Consider the following 24,406-nt stretch of genomic DNA (forward strand, 5'->3'; position numbering starts at 1 on the left):
AGTAACCAGGTGACTTCTGCTGTGCGGTCCACGGTCTAATGCTTTTCTTGCCTCCTTATTATGCCCAATCACACTCAAGATAATGGCAGGGCAAGGAAAGCAGGACTGGACAGACAACCCGGTGACAAGAAGATCATTTTTCTTTAAAGGATAAGTTCACCTTTTGTAACATGTTAAACCTGGTATTCAGGCTGTAACATGTTACAGGTACAGCAGCCCTTGTTGTGACAACGAACATGGGATCTTCTCCCTGCACTTGCTGTGGCAATAAAAAAAACCCTGGCCATGCAGGGCTCCACCCACCCGCATCATTCATTTGCAGAGTTCTGTGAATGAAAGAACTAAAAGTACCAGCAGTCTTTGCGGCTGTCGGCTTGTAGTTCTCAATGAACTACTAGGGCGCTGTAAAGTGCTCTAGGTAGTTCATTGTTGCTTCCTGTCAGTGTATGAGCTAACACAGACAGTCTGCAAGAGTGTGGCATTGCACCAGTGGTATGCAGGCTCCTAGTAAAAAAAAAAAAAATTCATACACATTTAATAAGAGGTGTATGTATTACAAAGGTGAACTCTTATCCTTTAAAAAAAAAAAGAAAGCAGATACTTGAATGAATGAATGAAAAACTTATATAGCGCGGCACATGCGAACCAAATCGCCTCTGGGTACGCCTCTCGGTACCTAGCACCTGCAGGATTCCAATTTATCACCCAGAGGGCGATTCTTTACAAAAAGAGAATTGCGTACTTGTTATTGAAAAGTGCCAGACTGTCCCTTTTTATATCAGTAATGTTTACTTTTTTTTTTTTTTTTCCTCTTTTTAAGAGAGCTTCTAAACGTTTTGGAAGAGAGTATGATCCTCAAAAAACAGTGCTCTGAACTGACAACCAAGTGTGAGCTGCAGGTAAAGCCATTATTTGCATGGATTCTTTAGTTTGGTGTCTGCACACAAATGGTTTATTTTTAAGTTCATATTTGCTAAAAAAAAAAAGATAGGTAGGCGCTGGAAGGTAAAGTGTGTGTGTACTCATTGCTGTTGTGCAAAAAACAAGTCTCAGAAAAATAAAACCACGCTCTCGATTTGAGGTATGAGTTTTTATTTTGTTTTGCTTGCTGTTACAAGCAGCGTGGTTATCTATGTAGAACAATGGCTTCAGCCTGCTGCATTTTCCCCGCCAGCATTTTATCAAGAGCACCCATAAGAAAAGACCATCTGTGTGATTATTTAATTTAGGTTACAATACCAGAAAAAGGAGTAGGTTGATTCTAAAGGGATCTTTTCCTTTGCCCCTACAGGGCTGAGTAAAAGGGTTATTTGACTCCCCTTCTACAAAAGAATAAAAGATCTGTGTAAGCTCCCTGTTGATTTGGCAGAGCCAACACCGATTATAGATCATTGCCCCGTATTATATCCTGGGCTAGTTAGGAGGTACTTGCGCTGGCCTAGGGCAAGGGGAATAAGTTGAATGCTCACACCGCGACCATGGCGGGGCCTGTTCTGAATTGAACCTGTCCTGTTAAACCGCTGTATGGTCTTGGCCACCATGCGGCAGCTCAGTTTCAGTGTCTTGGCAATCTTCTTATAGCCTAGGCCATCTTTATGTAGAGCAGCAATTCTTTTATTCAGAGGCTTAGAGAGTTCTTTGCCATGAGGTGCCATGTCAAACTTCCAGTAACCAGTATGAGAGAGTAAGAACGATGAAGCCAAATTTAACACACTTTCTCCCCATTCACACCTGAGACCTTGTAACGCTGGGTCACATGACACCAGGGAGGGAAAATGGCGAATTGGGCCCAATTGGGACATTTTCACTTAGGGGTGTACTCTTGCTGCCAGTGGTTTAGACATTAATGACTGTGTGCGTTATTTTGAGGGGACAGCAAATTCACCCCGTTTTTTACAAGCTTTACACTCACTACTTTACATTGTAGCAAAGTGTAATTTTTCAGTGTTGTCACATGAAGAGATCTAACAAAATATTTACAAAGATGTGAGGGGTGTACTCGCTCTTGTGAGATACTATAATGCATAATAAGGCCCCTTTCACACTAACGGATTGATCGGTTCCCCCTGTCTTTCAGGCAAACCCTGATCGGACCATTCATTGCTCAGATGGATGGGGATCCGTTCCCCATCTATCGGATTAGATGACAGTTGGATGGAAACGGACAGGCAGTCTGTTTCTATCCAACAGCCCGTGGAGGACAGCCGGCTGTGTCTGCATCGGCAGGGTGGACACGGCCTGTCATCCGCCTGCTAAGTGGAGATCAGCGGAGACACGATTCCCCCATAAACAGACGGTGCTGACAAGGGAATCCCTCTTGTTGAGACGTATTCTCCCTGCTGGGAGAAGACGGTGATGATCGCAAGTAAAATCTGCCAGGCTGGTTGTACCCAAGTTGAGCAATCCATCAACTTGGTACATTCAGCCTGCCCATGCACTGTTAAAATCACGGACGGTCCAACAGTCTATGGCTGACCTTATACTTTTACTAGGACCTCTGACATGGAGGTCTGTGACATTATATATATATATATATATATATATATATATATATATATATATATATATATATATATATATATATATATATATATATATATATATATATATATATATATATATATATATATATATATATATATATATATATATTCGATTGGACTCGACTTTCTGAAGCCAGGTGAAAAAGGAAGAGAAAGAACACTAACCCTTTTATAGAGGTTTGTTTTTTATATATTCTGCGTGATAATCTAAAGATCTTGCATTGCAGCGTGACCCCTCTGATGTTTAAAGCTTTGCATTGTTTGCTAGATTGTGTATTGTATGCATTTTGTTGACCGTCTGTGTCTGCCTGGTATGTGTGTGGTGTTTTAGAAAATGCCTCAAATGCTTCTTATATTATCCCATTTAGATCACACAGCTACAAACTTGTGAACTCCAATTAACTGCATCAAAAGAAATCATCAACGATCTTGAGAAAAATTGCTCTTCAGATAAGGTTTGTATGGGTCTATTTGTGTCAATGGTCCTGCCAAACGCCTAAAATTAAAGTGTTTGACTACTGACATGGCCTGGATTTGTGGAAAGGCAAAGCAGGTCAAAGCCTAGGGGTAACATTTTCATGGGGGCTGGGATGGTTTTCACACATTTTCTTTATGAGCAAGCATGGCATAAACTGCATTTTCTATTTTAGGTAAACGTGCTTAACTTTTATATTAAACCATAATTAGGGAACTTTACCAGGAAATGTTAAAGTAAAAGCTTTACTCTTTGTAAAGATAATAAATTCCTAGCAAGGGTAAAATATAGACACCTAAAGGTAGCTGCAGATTTTTGTCTTTCTGAGTGCCATTGGAGTGCAGTGACTTTGGCCTTAAAGTGGATGTAACCCCTCACATACCCAGTGGAGTGAACAGCCTTAGATGATGCACAGATGAAAGAAATCGCCCTACATAAGTTTTACATGTATATCTGCTGTCTTCAGCTTGCTATATTCTTAAGACCCCTTTCACACTGGAGTGGTTTTCAGACGCTATTGTGCTAAAAATAGCACCTGCAAGCCGACCCTAAACGGCTGCTGCTGTTTCTCCAGTGTGAAAGCCAGAGGGCTTTCACACTAGAAGAAAAAGTCCTGCTATCCTCATCTTTGGAGCAGTAAAGGAGCGGTGTGTATACCGCACCCGCCCATTGAAATCAATGATACAGCATGACTATACGCCTCTGCAGAGGTGCATTGTGGGCGGTTTTAACCCTTTCTCTGCCGCTAGCATTGGGTAAAGCGCCGTTAAAAATAGCTGCGCTTTACCGCCACCGCACCTCACGCCCCAGTGTTACCGCCACCGCTCCCCCACCCCCTCCACATAGGCAAAGGAAGAAATGTACAGAGCTGTGACAAGACAAGCTGTTTGCTAATCTATTTATAGTGCACACCCGACACAAATTTCAGGCTGGTTTTATCTCTCTTGTCGGAGAACTTGTCAGAAGTTATCATTCATGTTAACATAGCTGATAACAGAGTAACAAAACAGCAGAAAAAAGCTGGACTTGGGACATTGGAGAGAGATAAGAAAACGCTGCAGATATGTGCATAGGTCAAAATTTATGAATCGGGTTTACATCCACTTTAAGTCATGCACTGTCCTATTCCCTTCTGCTCCCAGCATCTCATTATTGGTACCTCCTATATGATGCTTGGCCTCAGTGACCACTAGTGAGGTAAAATGTCTCTTCGAGCTCTCCTGTGCCATCGGGGACCCGGAGAACAGATCTGGCAGTGGTGCCGGGTTACCATAGAGCCTGCTGTGGACAGAATGGTCCCCGGTCATCTCTCTGACCCTTGGAGGCCAAAATTGACATGACTTCACTTGCAGATGTAAAGTACAGTTGTGCGTTTCCAGGGTAGAGGAGATATCGGGGGCCTCATTAACGACAGATGTCTCCATAAAGAGGACTTGTTGTGCCTTATTCCTATTACAAGGGATGTTAACATAAAAAATTTAAATAAATTAAAGGGATAGTGTAAAGATAAGGTTGCGCCTGCATATGTAAACGGCGTTTGCACTACACCATTTGAAGTATCGCTGCGAACCTTAGAGAGGGCAATAATTCTAGCACAAGACCTCCTCTGTAACTCTAGACTGGTAACCTGTAAATAGATTTGTAAGTACCGAAGATTGGCGCAATTTTAAAGCGTGATATGTTGGGTATCTTATTTACTTGGCGTAACATCTTTTACATTGTACAAAAAAATTGGGATAAATATTGTTTGTTTTTTAATTCATTAAAGTGTTTTTTTTTTTTTTTTTTTTAATTGTTTGAAAATTACCATGGGACCTAACAAATCACAACGATCAGCATTTAATTTTTCTAGGGTCTTTGCTAAAAAATCTATATTTAATGTGTGTTTGTTTTTTTTGGGGGGGGGGGGGCGGGGTGTTCTGAGTAATTCTCTAGCAATAAAATATTTTTTTACATGTAGGAGAGGCATGCCAGAATTGGTCCAGTATGAAAGTGGTTGAACAGCATGTAAACCCACCAGAATAGAAATTGACCTATTACAGATTTGTTTTTTTAAAGGGGTTGTAAATGTAAAAAAAAAAAAAAAAAGTCCTAAATAGCTTCCTTTACCTTAGTGCAGTCCTCCTTCACTTACCTCATCCTTCCATTTTGCTTTTAAATGTCCTTATTTCTTCTGAGAAATCCTCACTTCCTGTTCTTCTGTCTGTAACTCCACACAGTAATGCAAGGCTTTCTTCCTGGTGTGGTGTCGTGCTTGCCCACTCCCTTGGACTACAGGAGAGTCAGAACGCCCACTAACACACAGCTCCTTTCTCTATCTGCAACATAGAGAGCGTCCTGACTCTCCTGTAGTCCAAGGGAGGGGGCGAGCACGACACTCCACACCAGGGAGAAAGCCTCACATTACTGTGTGGAGTTACGGACAGAAGAACAGGAAGTGAGGATTTCTCAGAAGAAATAAGGACATTAAAAAGCAAATTGGAAGGATGAGGTAAGTGAAGGAGGACTGCACTAAGGTAAAGGAAGCCATTTAGGGAAAAAAAATTTTGCCTTTACAACCCCTTTAATCTTTGGTTGTCGGTAACCAATTCAGGTTGAAAGTTGATCATAAATGTGATGTATGCATACAGTGAATATTTTACAGTTTTTGAGACTTTATTTTTCTGTTGTAGGAAATCATGACGGATCTTATGAATCAAATCCAAAGCCTGCGAACAACCCTCTTACACAAAACTGAGTCTATAGATGTTTTTACGCAAGAATTGGAAGATCTCAATGTATGTGCACAATTCCATTATTAAGTGCTTTGATCACATTTAACTTACTTTTTTATTTTCCAGTCATTTAAAATACCTTTGCTGTGAATGATTGGCTTACTGTATGATGCTGGGATTTTTGAATCTGCCTTTGCACATAATCTTCTCTGACTATTTTTAAACCATTGAGTTATAAGGCATCAGTGCATGTTTCCAATTCTTATAGATTGCACCTTCAGATATAGCGGCAGAGTTTGGATTTGTAAAGTCCAATTTTAAAAGAAGTCTGTCGATTTTCTTGTACAGTGGTGATGGTGTCTTTTTATTAATTTTTTTTGTATTTTTGCAGAGTAAATACAGTTCTGTCTTATCTGCTAAAGAGGAGAGCAAAACCCTTTTAGAAATGCAGGAGAAACTAATCGAGGAACTGAGAGAGGGCTTGGAAAGGAAGCAGTCAGCTGACAGTATTGAGGTAACGTTTATAATGTGTCAATATATCTATTGCCCCCTAGTGGATAAATATCTTGTGCCTGAAACCGTGCAATGAATGGCTAATCATTTTTTTAGCATTGATTTTATTAATATTTTTGCTTTAATCTAAATAACAGAGAGAACTTTTATGCGAGGACTTGACTCATGCAACTGAACAGCTTGGCAAGTTAACTGAAGCCTTTAATAATCAAGAAGCATTGCTTGTAGAGCAAAAAGAAGAATTACTCAAAAAAGAACAATTGATTACAGAACTAACAAACCAGGTAACCCGACTCTTTAATAACCACGTGTTCCCAAGAGGTTTTTGGGCATGTGTACTTGGGCACGATTTACCTGCATTTGATTTGTGTTTGAAATGTAAATGCAGGTCAGCCGATTTCCATTTACCTCAATGTTGCAATGTGGTTAGCAGTTCTCAGGGTTTTTTTTTTTTTTTTTTCCTGCTTGGCACTGCATTTTATTCCTCTGGATGCAGCTGGTCCTTCAGTGGTTCTAACCTCGGTCCTCAAGTGCCCCCAATGGGTCATGATTTCAGCTATTCCTTTACGTTGCACAGCTGCTTTAAATCAATATCAATGACATGGTATTGATGAGAGCCATTTTATCTAAGGGAAGTTCCCAAAACATGGTCTGTTTGGGGGTACTTGAGGATTTAGAAGATGCCTTTGCGCTGAAGGATAACTTTTGTGCTGAAATGGCATGCATTTCAGCTGCATTGTTTTTAAATGTAAAAGCCTCTGACAAAAATGCCCATCTACACAAGCCCTTATGCATTTGGTATTCTTGGTAGCACACTTGATTAAAGTCACAATCACTTTGTGCTTTACCCTATGGGATACTGTTTTGTTGTGACAAGCTCTCATTAATAAGACACACGGGTTCTATTAGACCTCTGATTTCTCACTTGCCCCCCATTGACACTAATGGGGCAATATTTGCACATGGCTGCTTCCCCAGCATCCAGAGAAAGTGAGTCAAACCTGGAAGCAGTGTGATGCACGTTGCTTTCAGGTTCTTAAAGATGTTGTATACCTTCCTTTTTATGATTTGTACCTATAGGTAAGGCTAGGAATGTGCGCTGTTTAGGAGACAGTTACTGTATATTGCGCCAATGATGTCATCACCTCTGAAAGAACGGCGATGACTGGGGGCTCCCATGCATGTGACCTTACACAGCCAGCGTCCGCGACCCCGTAAAGAAGCCGGGCAAAGAATGCGGCCTGCAGCGGGGGTGGCTCAGGCTTTGTTTGCAGGCAAGTGTAACATAATGTGGTAGTATGCGATGCATACTAGCACCTTTTTACCTTTTACTTTGCAGGGAAGAAAACCCCAGAGAGATTGGGTAAGAGAGATCTGCAAAAGGATGTGTGCTGGTTTCCCTCCCCTCCTACTTGTGGCACCTGTTGTGTGCAGGTGGTAGAATGGAGCCTAGAAAGAATGATTGCAAGCCACAAGGAAGTGATCGGGCAGTGGCCACAGTCACTAGATTGCTTATCGCTGATAGTTGGATTGTCAGATTTTCACACATTCCTTGCATCTACAGCTGCAACAGAGGAGTTATTAAAACTCCCCTGCTGCTGTCAACATACGACTATCGACATACACCAGTGGCTACCGGAGGTTTAAAGTAACTTGCAGCAAATCTGTAAAAGAAGATTATGTATATTTACCTTTCCAGCAGCTTGTGTCTTAACCGCCTCTGTGTTGCTGATCCTCAGCCACTGCAGATATCCAACACTTTCTGGTGTGTTGAAGACCTGGTTCCCTACCACCTCCTATGTCTCTACAGGAAGTGAGCATTGATCGCTGTTAAAGTTGGGATTTCCCCTTTAACTTGGGATGCATGCCTCTTTGTCAGACAGGAAGTGAAGAACAGACAAACCTTTTACAGGTTTTTCTTAGGGTTCCTTGTTAACACACCAGAATTTTAAACAATGAAGAGTTGCATGTAGTTTTAAATATTACAGTATTGCTGGTTTAGAAATGCTGATAATGCCCTATTTTTGTAAATCCTATGGTATGCTGATTTCTCTTTTAGATACAGATGCTTGAAATGCCAGACACTGATGATGAAGGAATAAAACCACCCATTAGCAACAAAGGATCCCCTGCTATGCTTCTGCAGGTAGTCTCCCAACAAGGACGTATTTGCTGTCGTTCCGCATAGTATTCAGTTGGGCAGATTTTACCCCCATCTGTTACTTTTGTAGAGCTAAATCATGACGTTTTAGCGGCAATCAATACTTTTTTGTGGTGGTGCACAATATGGCGGTAAAATCGTGTGCAGGAGTGGCAATACGCTACCCCACACACAAGAGGTCTCTCTTGGTTATAGCATACAACATCACTGCGCATGGGTGGGGCACATTGTTCCGCCATTGGATGATGGGGACCCACGCATGCATGGTGCAGATTTACAGTACAATGCACATAAATGGGAATATTCGGGCACAACTGCAGCTTTTTAAATCTACTGTGATATCCTATTATCATTACTTTAAATATACAGTACAATCTGTATAGCAGAATGAAACAAGATAAAACCTTAACTCAATTTTACAGTTTTTTTTTTTGTAATGCTGTGCAGTGCTTAGATGTGGCTGCATTCGTTTTTATTTTTTTCCGACTAAGATTATTTAATTTTTTCTGAAAATACCTGTGGATCTTATTTTTCTTCTGTTGTGTGGATGAAGAGATGTTTGAAGTTCAGCCATGGCTTTTTCCATAGATCCAGTTAGTGAGCTTCTTAAGACTGGTACATGCCTCCATGGCAGATGGACTTGTGATTCTCAATGGAATATGAGATTACTGCTCTCGTAGTCCATTGACACTTTCTCCGGCTCTTTAACTAAAATCCCATACCTCAGGCATAGAGCCTGGAGGAAGATTGTGGTGCTTTGCAGGCTCTTGTGAAATAAAATAATTACACTATATATTCCTGCAAATATATCTGTGTGCATTTATTTATTTGAAGGCGGAATTGGCCTTCCATTGCCAAATGATAAACGGTAGAAATCTGCAGTTTTGCAAAGGTGCCCACTTAATTCAGTATTATATTTTGCCATTAATCAAAGCATTGAAAATACTTCACAAAAAAGCCTTTTCATTGTGCAACTAGGTTAGACCACACGCTACAGCTGTTGGGCTTCATGTAAACATAGCCTACTTTTACCGCCAGCCACTGGAAAGCGCAACATTGTGCCGCAATTTTGCGGCCGATAGTCAACATGTTCCTATCCTGAACGTGATTCTTCCGCGTTCAGGAGAGGGAAGTTGAACGTCAACTAACCGCAGCAGCTCCTAAACAATCCAACAAATGTGTACATGAACACAGACTTTTAAGTTTAGGCGCTTTGGCAAAAAAATAACGCCAAAAGCTCCAAAACTTCAGTTTAGGAGCTGTAGTGTACATAAAGACTTTGAGATTAGAGCAAAACAAAAGTGATAAAACCAAAGTTTATGTATGCTAGTAATCACTACACTATCTTAACACTATCCTTCTTTTTTTTTCCTTTTAATATAGACTCCAAAAACTCCAATTGGAAACCCATTTGACTGTGAGATGACGCGTCTTAACAATAAAAACTCACAGTTGGAGCAGCTTATATCGGCATTAAATGAGGAAAGAATGTCCAAAAATGAAGAAATAATCAGACTCAAGGTATAAATCTTTTGGTAACAGAACATTGCTGTCACCCTGTAAATCCACAGGGCACCATTAGTATCTAAAATGTACATGTTGCATAATCGCTAATGTATTTAGTAAAATTTCAACCCTTTTGTATGCCCATTGCGTTGTGCTACTAGACCTTTTAAGCCCCTTTCACACTGACATCAATGCAGCTTGATTAATGCCCATCTGCAGCCTCCCCATTGCCATGAATGCAGCCTAATCAATGCCCATCTCAGGGAGGGGGGTGGCATGAGTGCCGTCAGATTACATACAACAAGCCTCTCCTGTTTACTCGGCGGCCTCTTTAATACAAAGTCCCGCCTCCTGGACCGACTTCTGTGATAGACAGAACACTGGTCCAATGCCGACCCAGGAGACGGGACTTCCTATGAAAGAGGCTTCTGAGTAAACGGGAGATTCTCGCTGTATGTAATCTGATGGCGCTCTTCCCGGTTCTCTCCGAGGCAGCCCAAATTGCAGTATCTGCGTATAACACACACACACACTATTGCAACCGATTTGCAGGGTGAAAAGGTGAGTGTTTTACGCAAATAAATACAGTATTTCTTTTTTTTCTGGCTAGAGGTGATGGCATAACCCATGTAGTAATCACTATTGCCTCCTCTGTCTTGTGATGTTACTTCATGAAAAGTATTTTACAGGTAATCCAAAAATCCTCATTTTATTTCATGTGCACTGTGCTGTCGGCACGATTGGGTAGACACGGCAAACTCAAAAATTCTGGTAGTGGAATGCAAATTGGCTGTTTGTCACAAAAAATGAATGGGTAAAAGTATATATTAGCCATATTTTTAAGAGACCTTTTTTTTTTTACTACAACCTGTCGCATAGGTGAAATGGCATTTGCCATAGACAGATGGCCAAAATAATTAAAACATACTGTGTGTCAAGGCAAAAAACTTAAGCCCACATGCAGTGCATACATATATATTTACCCATGCTTTCTCCCCTGAAATGCCCCGCGAGTACAGGAACAATACCTCATATGTACTCATGCCCTGTTTAACATTTTTTTTTTGTGCACGGAGTGGCGTCGGCCCTCCCATTGTTTTTTTGCTAAACTGCTCAATTACTCCACCCCCCCCCCCCCCCCCCAAATCTCTACAACATAAAGGCTATTTCTTCTGTATGCAAGAACTGAAATGGCTTCTTTGCAATAACACCACAGGATATACCACAGCTTTATCAAAATGCTTCCAGTGGTGTATTATAACAGAACAAAAGGGAGCATCTGACAGATTCATTGTTTGCATACACAAAAGTAATAACATTATATAGGACAGGTACAGACGTTCAAATAGACAAGAGAATGCTACACTTCGATTGTATAGTAATGCCATTCATACTTGGTTATTTTCTGGGTCTGTATGTTCTTTAAAGTATTAATGAAGTGATGGTTAAGATTCTTGAAGGGAAAATACACAACTTCTAAAGCTGTCAAGGGTAGGCTCAAATTAGTGTCTTTACACAGAATGTTGCAGCCACTTGTCCCAAACTGTAAGGCCTTTATCTGGACAGCTTTATTTGTATATAGGTCCATTTTCTATAAAGGAGTGCAGCACTGACTGTTACCATTATCAGTTGACTGTATTTCACTATGGATGGTCCCCTTCTTTTTTTTTTTTGTACTATCAGTAGTTTTTTCTTTTAAATAAGAGCTTTAACAAACATCCATTAATAACTGCCTTCTTTGTTATGTTTTAGACCCAGTTATGTGAAACAGAAAATCTTCGTCTTGAGATCCAGAATTTGCATGGACAATGCGAGGAGTTACAAATCCAGCTAAAAAACTGCACAAAAGGAGAGAATGCTTGGTATGCAACAATGAAAGTGTGCTGTGATATTAAAAACTGCACTCAACTTTAAGGATAAGTGTACTTTTTAACACACCAGTACCTCCCCCTTCAAGCTATGCCACTGAAAAGCTGGCTCACATGAGCTGATGACCTTGTCCAGTAACTGAGACCTGTAAGAGGCAGTGTTATGGTTCTCTTCCAAATCGGCATAGCTGTGCAGTACTTAAAGGGGTTGTAAAGGAAAAAATGTTTTCCCTAAATAGCTTCCTTTACCTTAGTGCAGTCCTCATTCACTTACCTCGTCCTTCCATTTTTGCTTTTAAATGTCCTTATTTCTTCTGAGAAATGCTCACTTCCTGTTCTGTCTGTAACTCGCCACCCTAATGCAAGGCTTTATTCCTGGTGTGGAATAAGCATCTTGAGGGGGCGAGCAGGAGTGTCAGGACGCCCATTAGCACACAGCTCCTTTCTCTATCTGCAAAGTAGAGTGTCCTGACTTGCCTGCTCGCCCCCTCAAGAGGCTTTCTCCACACCAGGAATAAAGCCTTGCATTACTGTGTGGAGTTACAGACAGAAGAACAGGAAGTGAGGATTTCTCAGAAGAAATAAGGACATTTAAAAGCAAAATGGAAGGATGAGGCAAGTGAAGGAGGACTGCACTAAGGTAAAGGAAGCTATTTAGGGGGAAAACAAAATCCTTTACAACCCCTTTAATGCAGAACGGACACAGTCTATCCTTTACAGCTAGGGAAGCTGCCATCTTGGCCTCTGATCTGCAGTTGCCTTATACTGCTGACTATGTGATCAACATTTAGACAACAGCCATTTGATGGCCTGACCAATGGTTGAGTGCTTACATAAACATACTAGTAGCTGTAACAGTTATCATTTTCTCCAGAGGCGAGGAGCATTTCAGATCTACCAGTGGGCTCCTCTATTTTCAGCAAAACATAAAACGGCTGCTTGTGAAACTTAAAGTTTAGATTTACTTTAAAGACTATCTTAAGCTGAGGGTAGTTTGAGAAAATTGGGGTTGTAGGGCATTTTACGATTGTGCTAGGCCCTAAAACAGCATTACAGTTCTGTAAATGGTAAACAACTTCACTACATTGTATTAACAAGTTTATATTCTTTGCTTGATTACAGCAATGAACAGTCAAAATCTGACATGCTGGACTTGAAGAAAGAAATTGAGAAAGAAGTTTCTGAACGGCTAGAAAAGGTAACTACTAAGGCTAGGTTCACACCTAAGGATTTTTAGTATGTTTTTGCAGAAACTTACTACAGTTCCCTATGGGAAACTTTCACATCTGTTTTCAAGAACTTTTTTTTTTTTTTTTTCTCCCACAATAGATTGCATTTTGCATGTAATGGAGACACACCAAAAATGCAAGTGTTGTGGTGTGTTTTTTTTTTTTTTTTTTAAGTAAAGTCTCCTTTTGAGAGGTTGTAAACCTCCCTTTGCAAGTTGTACCTGTAGGTAAGCCTAGAATAAAGCTTACTTGTAGGTACTGTAAATCTCTCCTAAACCTGCGCCGTTTAGGAGATATTTACTGTACATTGCAACAATGTCATTGATGCATTCGCTGTAAAGAAACTGCCCTCCATTGCAGTTTCTTCACGAGCAAGTACCGTGACCCACGCACATGCGCAGGAGTGACGTCACGCGGCTCAGTCCAGTGCCGGAGTCCGTGGCCCCGGAAGGAAGACAGGAGAAGATGGATGCGGTCAACAGCGCGGGCTTCGTTTGCAAGAAAGTCACATAATGTGCTGGTATGTGATGAATACTGGCACATTATGCTTTTACTTTGCAGAGTAAAGTTTAATACCTGGGTTTTGGCAGCAGCTAGCTGCCATTAGGGCCGAAACAACTAATCGATTAATCGACAACTAATCGATTAATCGACAACTAATCGATTAATCGACAACTAATCGATTAATCGACAACTAATCGATTAATCGACAACTAATCGATTAATCGACAACTAATCGATTAATCGACAACTAATCGATTAATCGACCACTAATCGATTAATCGACAACTAATCGATTAATCGACAACTAATCGATTAATCGACAACTAATCGATTAATCGACAACTAATCGATTATGAAATTAATCAATTACAATTTTCATAATCGATTAATCGGCCAGTAACATAATGGGGTTAAAACTAAAATTAGCCCTTTTATAGTACAAAAAAGCAAATCGCTACTGTAAATATTACTTTCACTGTCCCACAGTAAAAAAAATTAACCCCTTACAGTAGCGATTATTTGCTCTTTTTGTACTTATTTTTTTATTTTATTTTTTTAACCCCATTATGTTACTAAACATCTCGGGCCTGGGTCACATCTGTTTTTTGGTGCTTTTTGCAGAAACACACTACAGTTTATTTACATGTTTTCCTATGGAACACGTTCACATCCATGATTTTTTTTCAGCTGCTGCGTATTTGGAAAGGGTAATTACTTTTTAACGCAAAACGGTGCTATTTTGTTTTTTTGGGTTCAATATACTTCAATGGAGAAGCTGCAGAAAAGCATGTAATATGTTTTTTGCGGCAATTTGTGTTTTGTAATCTGCCCAACAACAAATTTTGGCCCAAAAAAAAGAAAAATGCAAATTTATCCGATTTAATCGAAACAATAATCGGCCAACTAATCGATTATGAAAATAATCGTTAGTTGCAGCCCTAGCTGCCATAATCCTGGTATAATTTTTTTTTTTTCTGTGGCTGATTTGGCATTTGCTAAAAGTGGTCCTGGTGACGGATTCGCCACGGGATCACTTTTAGGGGCAGGAGAGGTGCAACACTTGTAACAGGAATAAAGGTGTAAAATTAGAAAAAAAATGAAAATAAATTCAAGCGCCCCCATCCCTCAACGCTCACGTGCAGAAGCGAGCGCATACGTTGGTTGCGCCCGCATATGTAAACCACACCTGTGAGGTATTGCCACGGTTGTTGGACCAAGAGAAATAATTCTAGCGGGTAGAACACCTGTAACTTTAAACAGGTAACCTGTAAAAAAAAAAAAAAAAGAAAGCATTGCCTATGGTAATTTTTTTTTTTTTTTTTTTTAAGTACTGTAGTTTGTCGCCATTACACAAGCGTGCGCAATTTTAAAGCATGGCATTGTTAAGTTTGCGTTGAGAACAATTTTAACCACTTCAGACCTGGAAGGATTTGCCCCCTTAATGACCAGGTCATTGTTTGCGATACTGCACTGCGTTGCTTTAACTGACAATTTTCCCCACAAATGGAGCTTTCTTTTGGTGGTATTTGATCACCTCTGTGGTTTTTATTTTTCGCGCTATAAACAAAGAAAGCTACAATTGTTTTACTTTTTGCTATAACGCATATCAAAAAAAAATGTAAAATAACAAATTTCTTATAAATTTTGACACATATATATATTCATATTTTGGTTTAAAAAAAACCCGCAATAAGCGTATATTGATTGGTTTGTGCAAAAGTTATCACGTCTACGGGATTTTTAGCGGGACTGCGACATTGTGGCGGACAAATCTGACCCCAAGTTTTTGGGGACCAGTGACATTACATTGATCAGTGCTATAAAAATACACTGGTCAATGTATAAATGACACTGGCTGGGAAAGGGTTAAAAAAAAGAAAAAAAAAATTATATATATATATATATATATATATATATATATATATATATATATATATATATATATATATATATATATATATATATATATATATATTTGCGCTAAATCTTAAGCCACCCTTAGGGGGTAGTAATGCAAATACCTCCACTAAAAGGTATCAAGTGTACACATATAGTGCAAAATTAATGAGAATTATGAACCATATCATAAACCATGGAAGTGACCAAAATATAAAAAATTACAAGCAGTAAACAAACTCACATTTCGTAGTAAAAAGACCAGCCTTAAGAATGTTGCGCCGGACGCTAACAGGCAAACCCGTCCGTATGGAGATCGAGCAGATGAGGGTGATGATGTCGGCACGCCGCTTGTTCCGCCCTGCGCGTTTCGTGATAGGTCACGTCGTCTCGTGACCTCTCCCTGAGATCCACGTCCCTGGCTTTGTAACTGCCGATCGCAGGTACCTGATGGACATTGCGGCTGCCAGGCACTGGCACCCGAGTGATGTGGCGGGGAGGCCCGAGGACGTTGTGACATCCACCCAGGATGGCAGAACCACCTTGTGGACGTCATATGTATTGCGTGCGCCCGCAATCTTGTCTGTACGGACCAACGTACAGGTACGTTGGTTCACACAGTGCCGACCTGCCGCAGTAAAAGTACATAAGCTGGTCGGCAAGTGGTTAAGTATTGCTTATGGCATTTTATTTAATTTTTTCAAAATAAATGGACTAAAAATACGCTGCACAGAACTGCATGTGAACATGCAGCACCTAGTGTGAATGGGCACTGAATATATTTGACAAGCAGTTCACCTGCATGTAATTATAGCTGTTATATGAAATGTTACCGTTTTCTTTCTACAACAGGGTCGAACATCTGAGCAACTTTTGAAAATGCAAGCTGAGTAAGTTTATCTGCTTTTGCTTAAGGCTAAACTGAAAATAAATACAATTTTAAATCATCATGTACAATGTCAGAAAATTATCCTTTGCTTGCAGCATACCATGTGTCAAATTGTGACACGGAACACATCCTTCTATTGCTCTCAAGCTGCCTCCAAATTGTTTTTTTTGTTTGTTTTTTTTGCTGCTGTGATCTGACTTCCTGTTAGAGGGTGGCTACATTTTGTTCTCCAGAGTGCCACTGTATACAGGATGGTAGCCACCTTCCAAAATGAAAGTGTATTTAGAGCTGTGCGCATGACCTCCAGGAATGTGCACTATTTGTTCCAATCAAACAAGTTAGGGGGGAAATTAAACGTTTGAGAACTTACGAAGGACGTTGCAAGGAAGCAAAAAACACAGTGGACCCTGGTCTTTTAGGGCCAAATGCTTGTTTAATACAGCCACCTTGGCGGCAGCATATAAGGTGCTCCTGTGTTGGTATTGGGTCCCTGCTTGCATTGCCCATGCCAATTCATCCTACAGTGACTGCTGTTTCTGGTGTTGTGGTCATCGAAGTGATGTTATACATATATGGTGGAAGTGTCCTGGACTAATTGGTTTTTAGTCTCGTGTATTTGGCCTCCTTTTCATGTTTCACCTGCCCCATACCAAAAGAAGCCAAGTTTCCCTTAATACACTGTCAATTTCCAGGCCTGTTTGGTTATCAATGGAATCTTGCCTCCTCTATATTTCTGTCAGCCAATAGCGTAACGATTGCCCAAGCCTGGAAAAAAACATCTGTCACATTTCAAGGGGCGAGAGATAGGATGACCCCGTTGATTCTTAATGAACAGATGTCGAGAATCCACAACGACTCTCATGCCAAGTTCCACAACATTTTGGAACCATGGTTTTCATACCTTTCCCCCAGCCAGCTTGGGCCACCTGTGACCGACGGTCCAGATGCTCCCAAATCCTTGCCTTTTTTCCATCTCTTGGCCTCTGGCCTCTTCTTTTTTTTCTATAGACTCCCCTATCCCTTCTCCATCTCCCTCTTTGGTAGATGAGCGAACACCTTTCCTCTAGCTTCACCTTTCCGCCTAACTTCGGCTCCTTATCAGTTCAATTTAAGCTGTACATTGCACCACCTTTTGGATTTTGATGGGACCAGGGGATGCCCTAAAGTTGTGGGGAACCTTTCCGGGACCCCTTGGTCCTTATGGTTTCATTAACACTTCTATTTACTGCTGTTGTGTTAGCGCTCATTTTTTCTGTCTGTCGTCTTATTTTTGCCCTTGTAAGCTATCCTGTTTCAACCTTAATGCTAGCCCCTGCATGGGCGGAAATTTTCCACATTAACTTGTTAAAACCGGATAAAAACAATTGAAATTGAAAACTATGTCGGCTTATGTAATATTTCACAAGAGGTGAAAGTCCTAGTTGGTGAAATTTTGTCAATGTTGTTTTACATTAGCGTGACACGTATGCAAGGTGTTCAGGCACACAGGAATGTTTCATTTATTTAGAATGATCCCTTCCGCCTTAAAAGGAATTTGTCAGGAAATAAATGTGGCAGCTGCTGTAAGATGTGTTTGTTTGTTTTTTTAAGTAAAATCCATTGTTCTGATTGCTTCCTTGGTACTGTAAAACCTTGGAATGCGAGCATAATTTGTTCTAAAAATATGCTTTTAATCCAAAGTACTTGTATATAAAAGCGAATTTCCCCATAACAAATGGAAACTCAAATGATTTGCTCCACAACCATTTGTTCATAGGTCCTTCAGTTTATAGTCCATATACAAAGATTATAGCAATGTAATAAGTTGTAGACCCATAAAATGTCCATCCACAAATGGATTAGAAGCAAAATCCAGCAGGAGCTACAGAGTATAAAAAAGAGGCGCCTCCAAGTGTAGCAATATGGTTCATTTAATGAAGGTACAACATTTTGTAACTTACATGGTTAAACAGGCACATCTAAGTATGCAGGTATCCTGGGTAAAGCTGTCCATATAGACCATACCCCACACCCCCGGCTCTCACCGATGTCAGTCTGTAATCGTGTCTGGAAAGACTACCCTGCAGTAGAGCAATCTGAAAGCGTGGCTTGAACCGCTCGTGGAGCGCAGAGTGGAAGGAATGACGTCGATGGTGATGAGGATGGTCTATGTGGATAGCTTTACCCCGAATGCCTGCATACTTGGATGTGCCTCTTTTAACCACTTCAATACTAGGCACTTTCACCCCTTCCTGCCCAGGACAATTTTCAGCTTTCAGCACTGTCGCACTTTGAATGACCATTGCTTAGTCATGCAACACTGTACCCAAACTAAATTTTTATAATTTTCTTCCCACAAATAGAGCTTTCTTTTGGTGGTATTTGATCACCTCTATACGTTTTTGTTTTTTTGCGCTATAAACAGAGTGACAATTTTGAAAAAAACAAACTGATGGGTAGCACTGACAGGCATTACTGACGGAGCACTGATTTGCACTTTAATGGGCACTGGCAGGTTTATTATGGGGCACAGTTTGACAGGTGATGGGCACTTATTGGCAGCTGATGGGGGCTGCAGCACAGACTCGATCGGCTGCGATGTGTCAGACTGACGCACAGTACCTCCAATCGCCATGCTGCGCGCTGGCTTGTTGTGCTGATCACGTCGTATGATGTCCGATCAGGATAATTAAAGCACTTTGCCGCCGTTATATGGTGGGCGGCAAGTGGCTAATCATCAACCATGTGAGTTGCTAAATGTTGTACCTTCATTAAATGTAACTGTATTGCTACACTTGGGGGCGTCTCTTTTATACCCAGTTGTGACACAACGCTATTTGTATATCAAGACATCACTTGTACAAGCAATAATTGTTTAAGCAATAATTGTTTAAGCAATAATTGTTTAAAAAATGCAGCTCGTCTTGCAAAATGCTCTCAAACCAAGGTTTTTCTGTATTTGATGGTGAATTAACCCCGAAGTATGCACACATCAAGTGACACTTCACAGGCTTTTTCCAAATCCACTTACAGGTGATAAGTGAAGGTTGTGCCAGCTTCCATATTTCTGATTGGAAATGTTTCCTTCTGTAGTTTTCCATGTTTCGTATCGTGTAGTTCTCTGGTTCATTTTTATATCTATGTAGGTTAGAAGAGGCGAGGGACATGCTTAGAAATAAAGAAAATTCACTCAGTGAGCTGCATAAGGAACTTGATCGAACAAGAGCTTTAGAACTGAAGGAATTCCAGGAGAAAGAGGAAATTCGGTCTCTAATGGAAGCAAGAAATGAAGAGACTGAGAAGAAGTTGCAGGTAATAAGACAAGTGATATACTGTAAATACATTTTAACATACTTCATTTTTACATGCTGCTTTTCTTTCGCTACCAAGAGCTTTTAGACTTAATTTATCAGTAATAGGAAAGTACAGGATATCTCCGCAATAGGCAAGACATCTATTCTATAATTTCAATTAAAATCTGTTTCTTTTGGTTACTGCAGTTGGCATACCATTACTTTACACATCGTATACTACAATAGAGTGGCCCTTCACGCACCTTACACATACAATGCTTTGTAGCCTTTTTTCATTTTAAGATTAAAAACATAAGAGTTTAGTTGAAGTGACCCATTCTACCAACTAGCAGCTTTATAATGTAGTGGTACCTCTGCATACCTGTAGCTTTTAAGTCTCTGTACACCTGAATTCTGGGCCATTGTTATCGGACAAAGTTATAACACTTCTGGCAGTTACAATCTGTCCACCCTTATTCCTAAAGTCTGCCATAGATGGAGCACTTTTCTTTCCTGCAACCAGGGGTTGCAGGAAAGAAAATTGCTGCATTCCCCCATCAACATAGTCGGTACCGTTGTGTTCTCCCGGTGACAGAAGCTGTCCATGCCAGAAAGACAGTGATTATTGCTAATCACCCAAATGTTAATGGCTAAATTGGACCGAGTTAAGCAACAAGGATTTTTGTATTCTGTTCCAAGAGATAGGTGCTAGTCTTCTGTGGATTAGTGATTTTAGTCATATGTGTGTGAAGTTTTTTTTTTTTTGTTTGTTTTAATCATTCTGCAGATCATTTATTAAAGCAATCTTGTAGGGTTACATACTATTTGAACACCCTGCTTCTACGTGGAGATAGTGCATTAAAGTGGGGTTAGAGAGGAGCGATTACTGATTAAAAAAAAGTGCTTCCTTTAAAAAATATATATATATATATATATATATATATATATATATATATATATATATATATATATATATATATATATATATACCTTTCTATATTTTTAATATAGGATTTTTTTATTATTATTTTAGTCTCTGGTCATGTAGTATTCAAAGCATACACCTCACAGCAGGAAACGGACATCTGAGGAAATGAACAGATCCATAGTAATATAATAAATTGCAATAAAGGCTATTACTATTATATGTTGGACCATTATCTTCAGCGCATAGAATAAATATCTCTACTAAAGTTAATGCAACTTCCTTAGGACTTGGATATAAATATTAATATAACCAAATCTTTTTCTCAAAGCCCTGTTATTTAATTGGATCTCCTTGATAAACATAAAATTCATGAATCTCAATGAGACTTTCAATTTCCTCCCTGCAGGAGTCAGAATTGTTAAGAAGGCAGATTGCATTTCTTGTGGAAGAAAATGGGAAGCTACTTGGACATCAAAATCCACAACAGAAAATTCAGTATCTAGTGAAACTGAAAAAGGACAACAACAAACTTATTGAGGTATGACACTCCTAATACTGCATTTTTGATGGATTTTTTTTTTTTCTGATGAAATAAAGCTATGGAAATGCATGCATGTTGCACTTTACATTTCATGCCAGTATGCACATTGACGTGTGTGTTTCCATTGATTTTTGCATAATGATGTGAACCATTTTTGGTGTGGTGCATTGGCAGACCATTCAAAATAATTAGGCTGCCTTACCACATTACACTTTAACCTGTGAGAAAACACCATTGGGTAAGATTTCCCTAAAGGTCTGAATCCCCTTAAGTGTGGAAGTGCCTATAAGGGTTAGAATCCCTGGCAGTGTTCCCACTTGAAAGATTCACTCTAAGTCCATAACCGTAGTCATCAGGACAAATCGAGGTACCTTCCCCTTCATTTAGATAGATTTCTTCTCACTTGCGGATTGTGTCTTCAGGCCAGGAAGTGAAGAAAAATCTCCCCAATGGGTGACTGGGTTTTAACCATTTCCATTAACCACCATTAAAAACAAAAAAGTAAGCTTTAGATGAACTATTGAACACATTTTTTGTATTCCTGGGATTTTTTAATATATTCAACCAACATGCAATTATTTTGTGGGTGTAACCCGAAAGCTTGTTTCTGTTACTTGACTGTTTTGGCCAGAAAGGTTGCATATTAACCACTTCCCACCCAGCCTATAGCAGAATGATGGCCGGGCGGTGGTTCTGTTATCCTGACTGGACGTCATATAACGTCTTTCAGGATAACATGGGGGCATGCAACACGGCGAACGGTGGTGCGACGTGTCAGTCTGACACACTGCATCTCCGATCCACGTGATCAATCACAGCTGATCATTGCGTGAATGAGGAAGTGCCTCGGCTCTCCCTGTCGGGGGCGAGGGGGGGGTCTGCACTAATAATTGGCACATTGATTATCAGCGCAGCCCCCACAAGACGTGCCCATTGGCTGCCAGTCAGTACCTCATCAGTGCTGTCCATCAGTGCCACCTATCTGTACCCATCAATTCTACATATTGGTGCCTCCTCATCAGTGCCTATCGGTGAATGCGAAAACGACATTTTAAAACAAACAAAGAAAAACTTTTTGCTTAAACTAAACTAGAAAAGAAATAAATAAACTGCAGAGGTGATCAAATACCACCAAAAGAAAGCTCTGCTTGTGAGAAGAAAATTATAAAAATGTTGTTTGGGTAAAGTGTTGCATGACTGCGCAATTGTCATTCTAAAGGCGACAGCGCTGAAAGCTGAAAATTGTCCTGGGCAGGAAGGGGTGAAAGTGTCCTGTGTTGAAGTGGTTAAAGACCAAATAAAAACTGTTTAGTTAGATGATAACCATCTAATGCCTGTTATGTAGTTGAGTAACAGATGAGATCGGATTACAGCGGTGATCTGTAAAGCTTATGGCGCCGCTCCAAGCTGAATGTACATTGTGCTTCTCTGATGGAACTCAGGAGTAGGGGAATTGGTTCACAGCGGTATCGGGAAATAGCGGATGGTATTGGGAAAGGCCTGGTTGCAGCAGATAATAATGGTTATTTGAATTCACCCCAAATATCTACTGTACATGTAGGATAGCATCTAACATTCTGTCAAGACATATTAAAAAAAAATAGAAATGTTATATATTAGGGATGTACCAGTGCCAATACCAAGCATTTGAGCGAGTATTGGTGCTCTCGCAAATGCTCCCGAAACCGATACTTTGCGGTGCAATTTGCATTAATACAAAATCAATGGGTGCAAATCGCATGCGAGTTGAACCACCATGCGTGTGTGGTAAGTTATGTATGTATACAAAGGGATTAAAGTCCCATCTAGTCAGGTTAAATAATGTTGGAGCTCACAGTAAATATTTGGTAGCAAATTAGGGCTGCTGGAGGAGTTGTGGAGGTGGTCCACCCCCACTTCTCCGCCAGCAGCCCTGATTTCCTACCAGATATGTACTGTGAGTTCAGACATTGTTTAACCTGACTAGAAGGCACTTTAATCCCTTTGTGTACACACCCGAGCAGTGGGGAAAATCGAATGTGATTCAGACGGGAATCACATTGCATTCCTGTTCAAATTGCATGCATTTCCTTTGCAGTGCAATGTGCACCAATTTTTTTTTTTTTTTTTTTTTATTGACTCAAATCATACCACAAAGTATTGGTACTCACTACTCAGTATTGGCAAATAGCTGACCGATAAAAAAGGTATCTGTGAGAGGTATATTTTTTATATATATTCAATTTGGATTATTTTTTTACATATGTGACTTCTCTTCTTTCAACCACAGGAGCTAAACCGACTACGAACAGAAAACCTGCTGTTTAGAGAAGGCAAGCAACCTGAACAAATTCCTGAAGTGAATTATGTTTGTGCAGACGTATAATGTTGATCACCTTTTAACATGCTAGAGCGGCATTCAGCTCCACTGCCATAACCTCACCCTACCAGAACCAGCATGCAGCCAACTTGTAATGATCACAAAGAATAGATCCCATGTATGCATGATGGGAAGAAACAGGTTCTCTTTAATGATCTGTGCCTAAACAGAGTTAACATTAAACAATAAAATGAACAAGATTTTAAATAAAATCTTTTACAATGTAACTTGGTTACACAAACAGCTGCAGTACATGTAAGTACTAAATAGAAATTGTTTAGGACGTGTAGGAAAGTATGCATATCCCAGATTGTTGGCTGTATACAAAATCCATAAATTCAAAATACTCTTGGCATGTAATTTCATGGGGGAAAAATTGTAGTAGCATTGTGTTTCACTGTCAAATTGGCCATGCTCGCAAGTGTGCCAGGGCCCATTTCTTGCAGAAAGATTCTGCATGTACCATCAAGTTCATGAGTATGGACAAGCCATCGAGAACAGTGATCTGTGCCAGGTTTTTTTTTATTGTAAATATATCAGACAGCACTTTGTACAACTGTGAGCATGAGATATAAAAGACAGCAAGTGACTGGAAGGGATAAAGTTCGTGCAAAATGTTTCTTACTACCATAAAGAGCCCCTTTAAAAACATGGGCAGCTGTGGAGATGCAGAAATGTGCATAAGTTGTGACAGATGAGGAGCTTTACTAAAACTGGAGAGTGCAAAATCTGGTGTAGCTCTGCATATAAACCAATCCACTTTCAGAATTTTTTTTTTGTCAAAGCTTAATTAAACAAGCTTAAGTTACAAAGATGATACTATGCACAGCTGCACCGGTTTTAGTAAGGCTCTGTTCACACATGGGCGATCTAAATCGCGTGCGGAATTGCTGTAATTCTTTCACAATCTCTGCAAAACGTGGGGCGCGTTGGAGATGACCTACATTTTTTTTATTGGCACCCCAAACACAGTGCAATTCTGTCACGTTTGTCGCCCAACAGATTGCA

At 40.1% G+C, this 24,406-nt stretch overlaps 1 protein-coding gene across 2 annotated transcripts in view; it reads left to right on the forward strand.

Annotated features, from left to right (window-relative positions):
* The window catches only part of KIF15 (kinesin family member 15), a 116,778-nt gene extending 93,145 nt beyond the window's left edge, over positions 1 to 23,633 (forward strand). For both annotated transcript variants that reach the window (XM_040353133.1, XM_040353134.1), the window contains exons 23-35: positions 821 to 899; positions 2,912 to 2,998; positions 5,691 to 5,795; positions 6,124 to 6,246; positions 6,383 to 6,529; positions 8,305 to 8,391; positions 9,790 to 9,927; positions 11,665 to 11,774; positions 12,903 to 12,978; positions 16,262 to 16,299; positions 19,424 to 19,589; positions 20,905 to 21,036; positions 23,309 to 23,633. In XM_040353133.1, coding sequence (XP_040209067.1) covers positions 821 to 899; positions 2,912 to 2,998; positions 5,691 to 5,795; positions 6,124 to 6,246; positions 6,383 to 6,529; positions 8,305 to 8,391; positions 9,790 to 9,927; positions 11,665 to 11,774; positions 12,903 to 12,978; positions 16,262 to 16,299; positions 19,424 to 19,589; positions 20,905 to 21,036; positions 23,309 to 23,404 — 1,384 coding nt within the window. In that variant the 3' untranslated portion in view covers positions 23,405 to 23,633. The remainder of the gene's footprint in view (positions 1 to 820; positions 900 to 2,911; positions 2,999 to 5,690; positions 5,796 to 6,123; positions 6,247 to 6,382; positions 6,530 to 8,304; positions 8,392 to 9,789; positions 9,928 to 11,664; positions 11,775 to 12,902; positions 12,979 to 16,261; positions 16,300 to 19,423; positions 19,590 to 20,904; positions 21,037 to 23,308) is intronic.
* The last annotated feature ends 773 nt before the right edge of the window (positions 23,634 to 24,406 follow it).

The sequence above is a fragment of the Rana temporaria genome, chromosome 5 (assembly GCF_905171775.1).
Source record: "Rana temporaria chromosome 5, aRanTem1.1, whole genome shotgun sequence".
Lineage (NCBI taxonomy): Eukaryota > Metazoa > Chordata > Amphibia > Anura > Ranidae > Rana > Rana temporaria.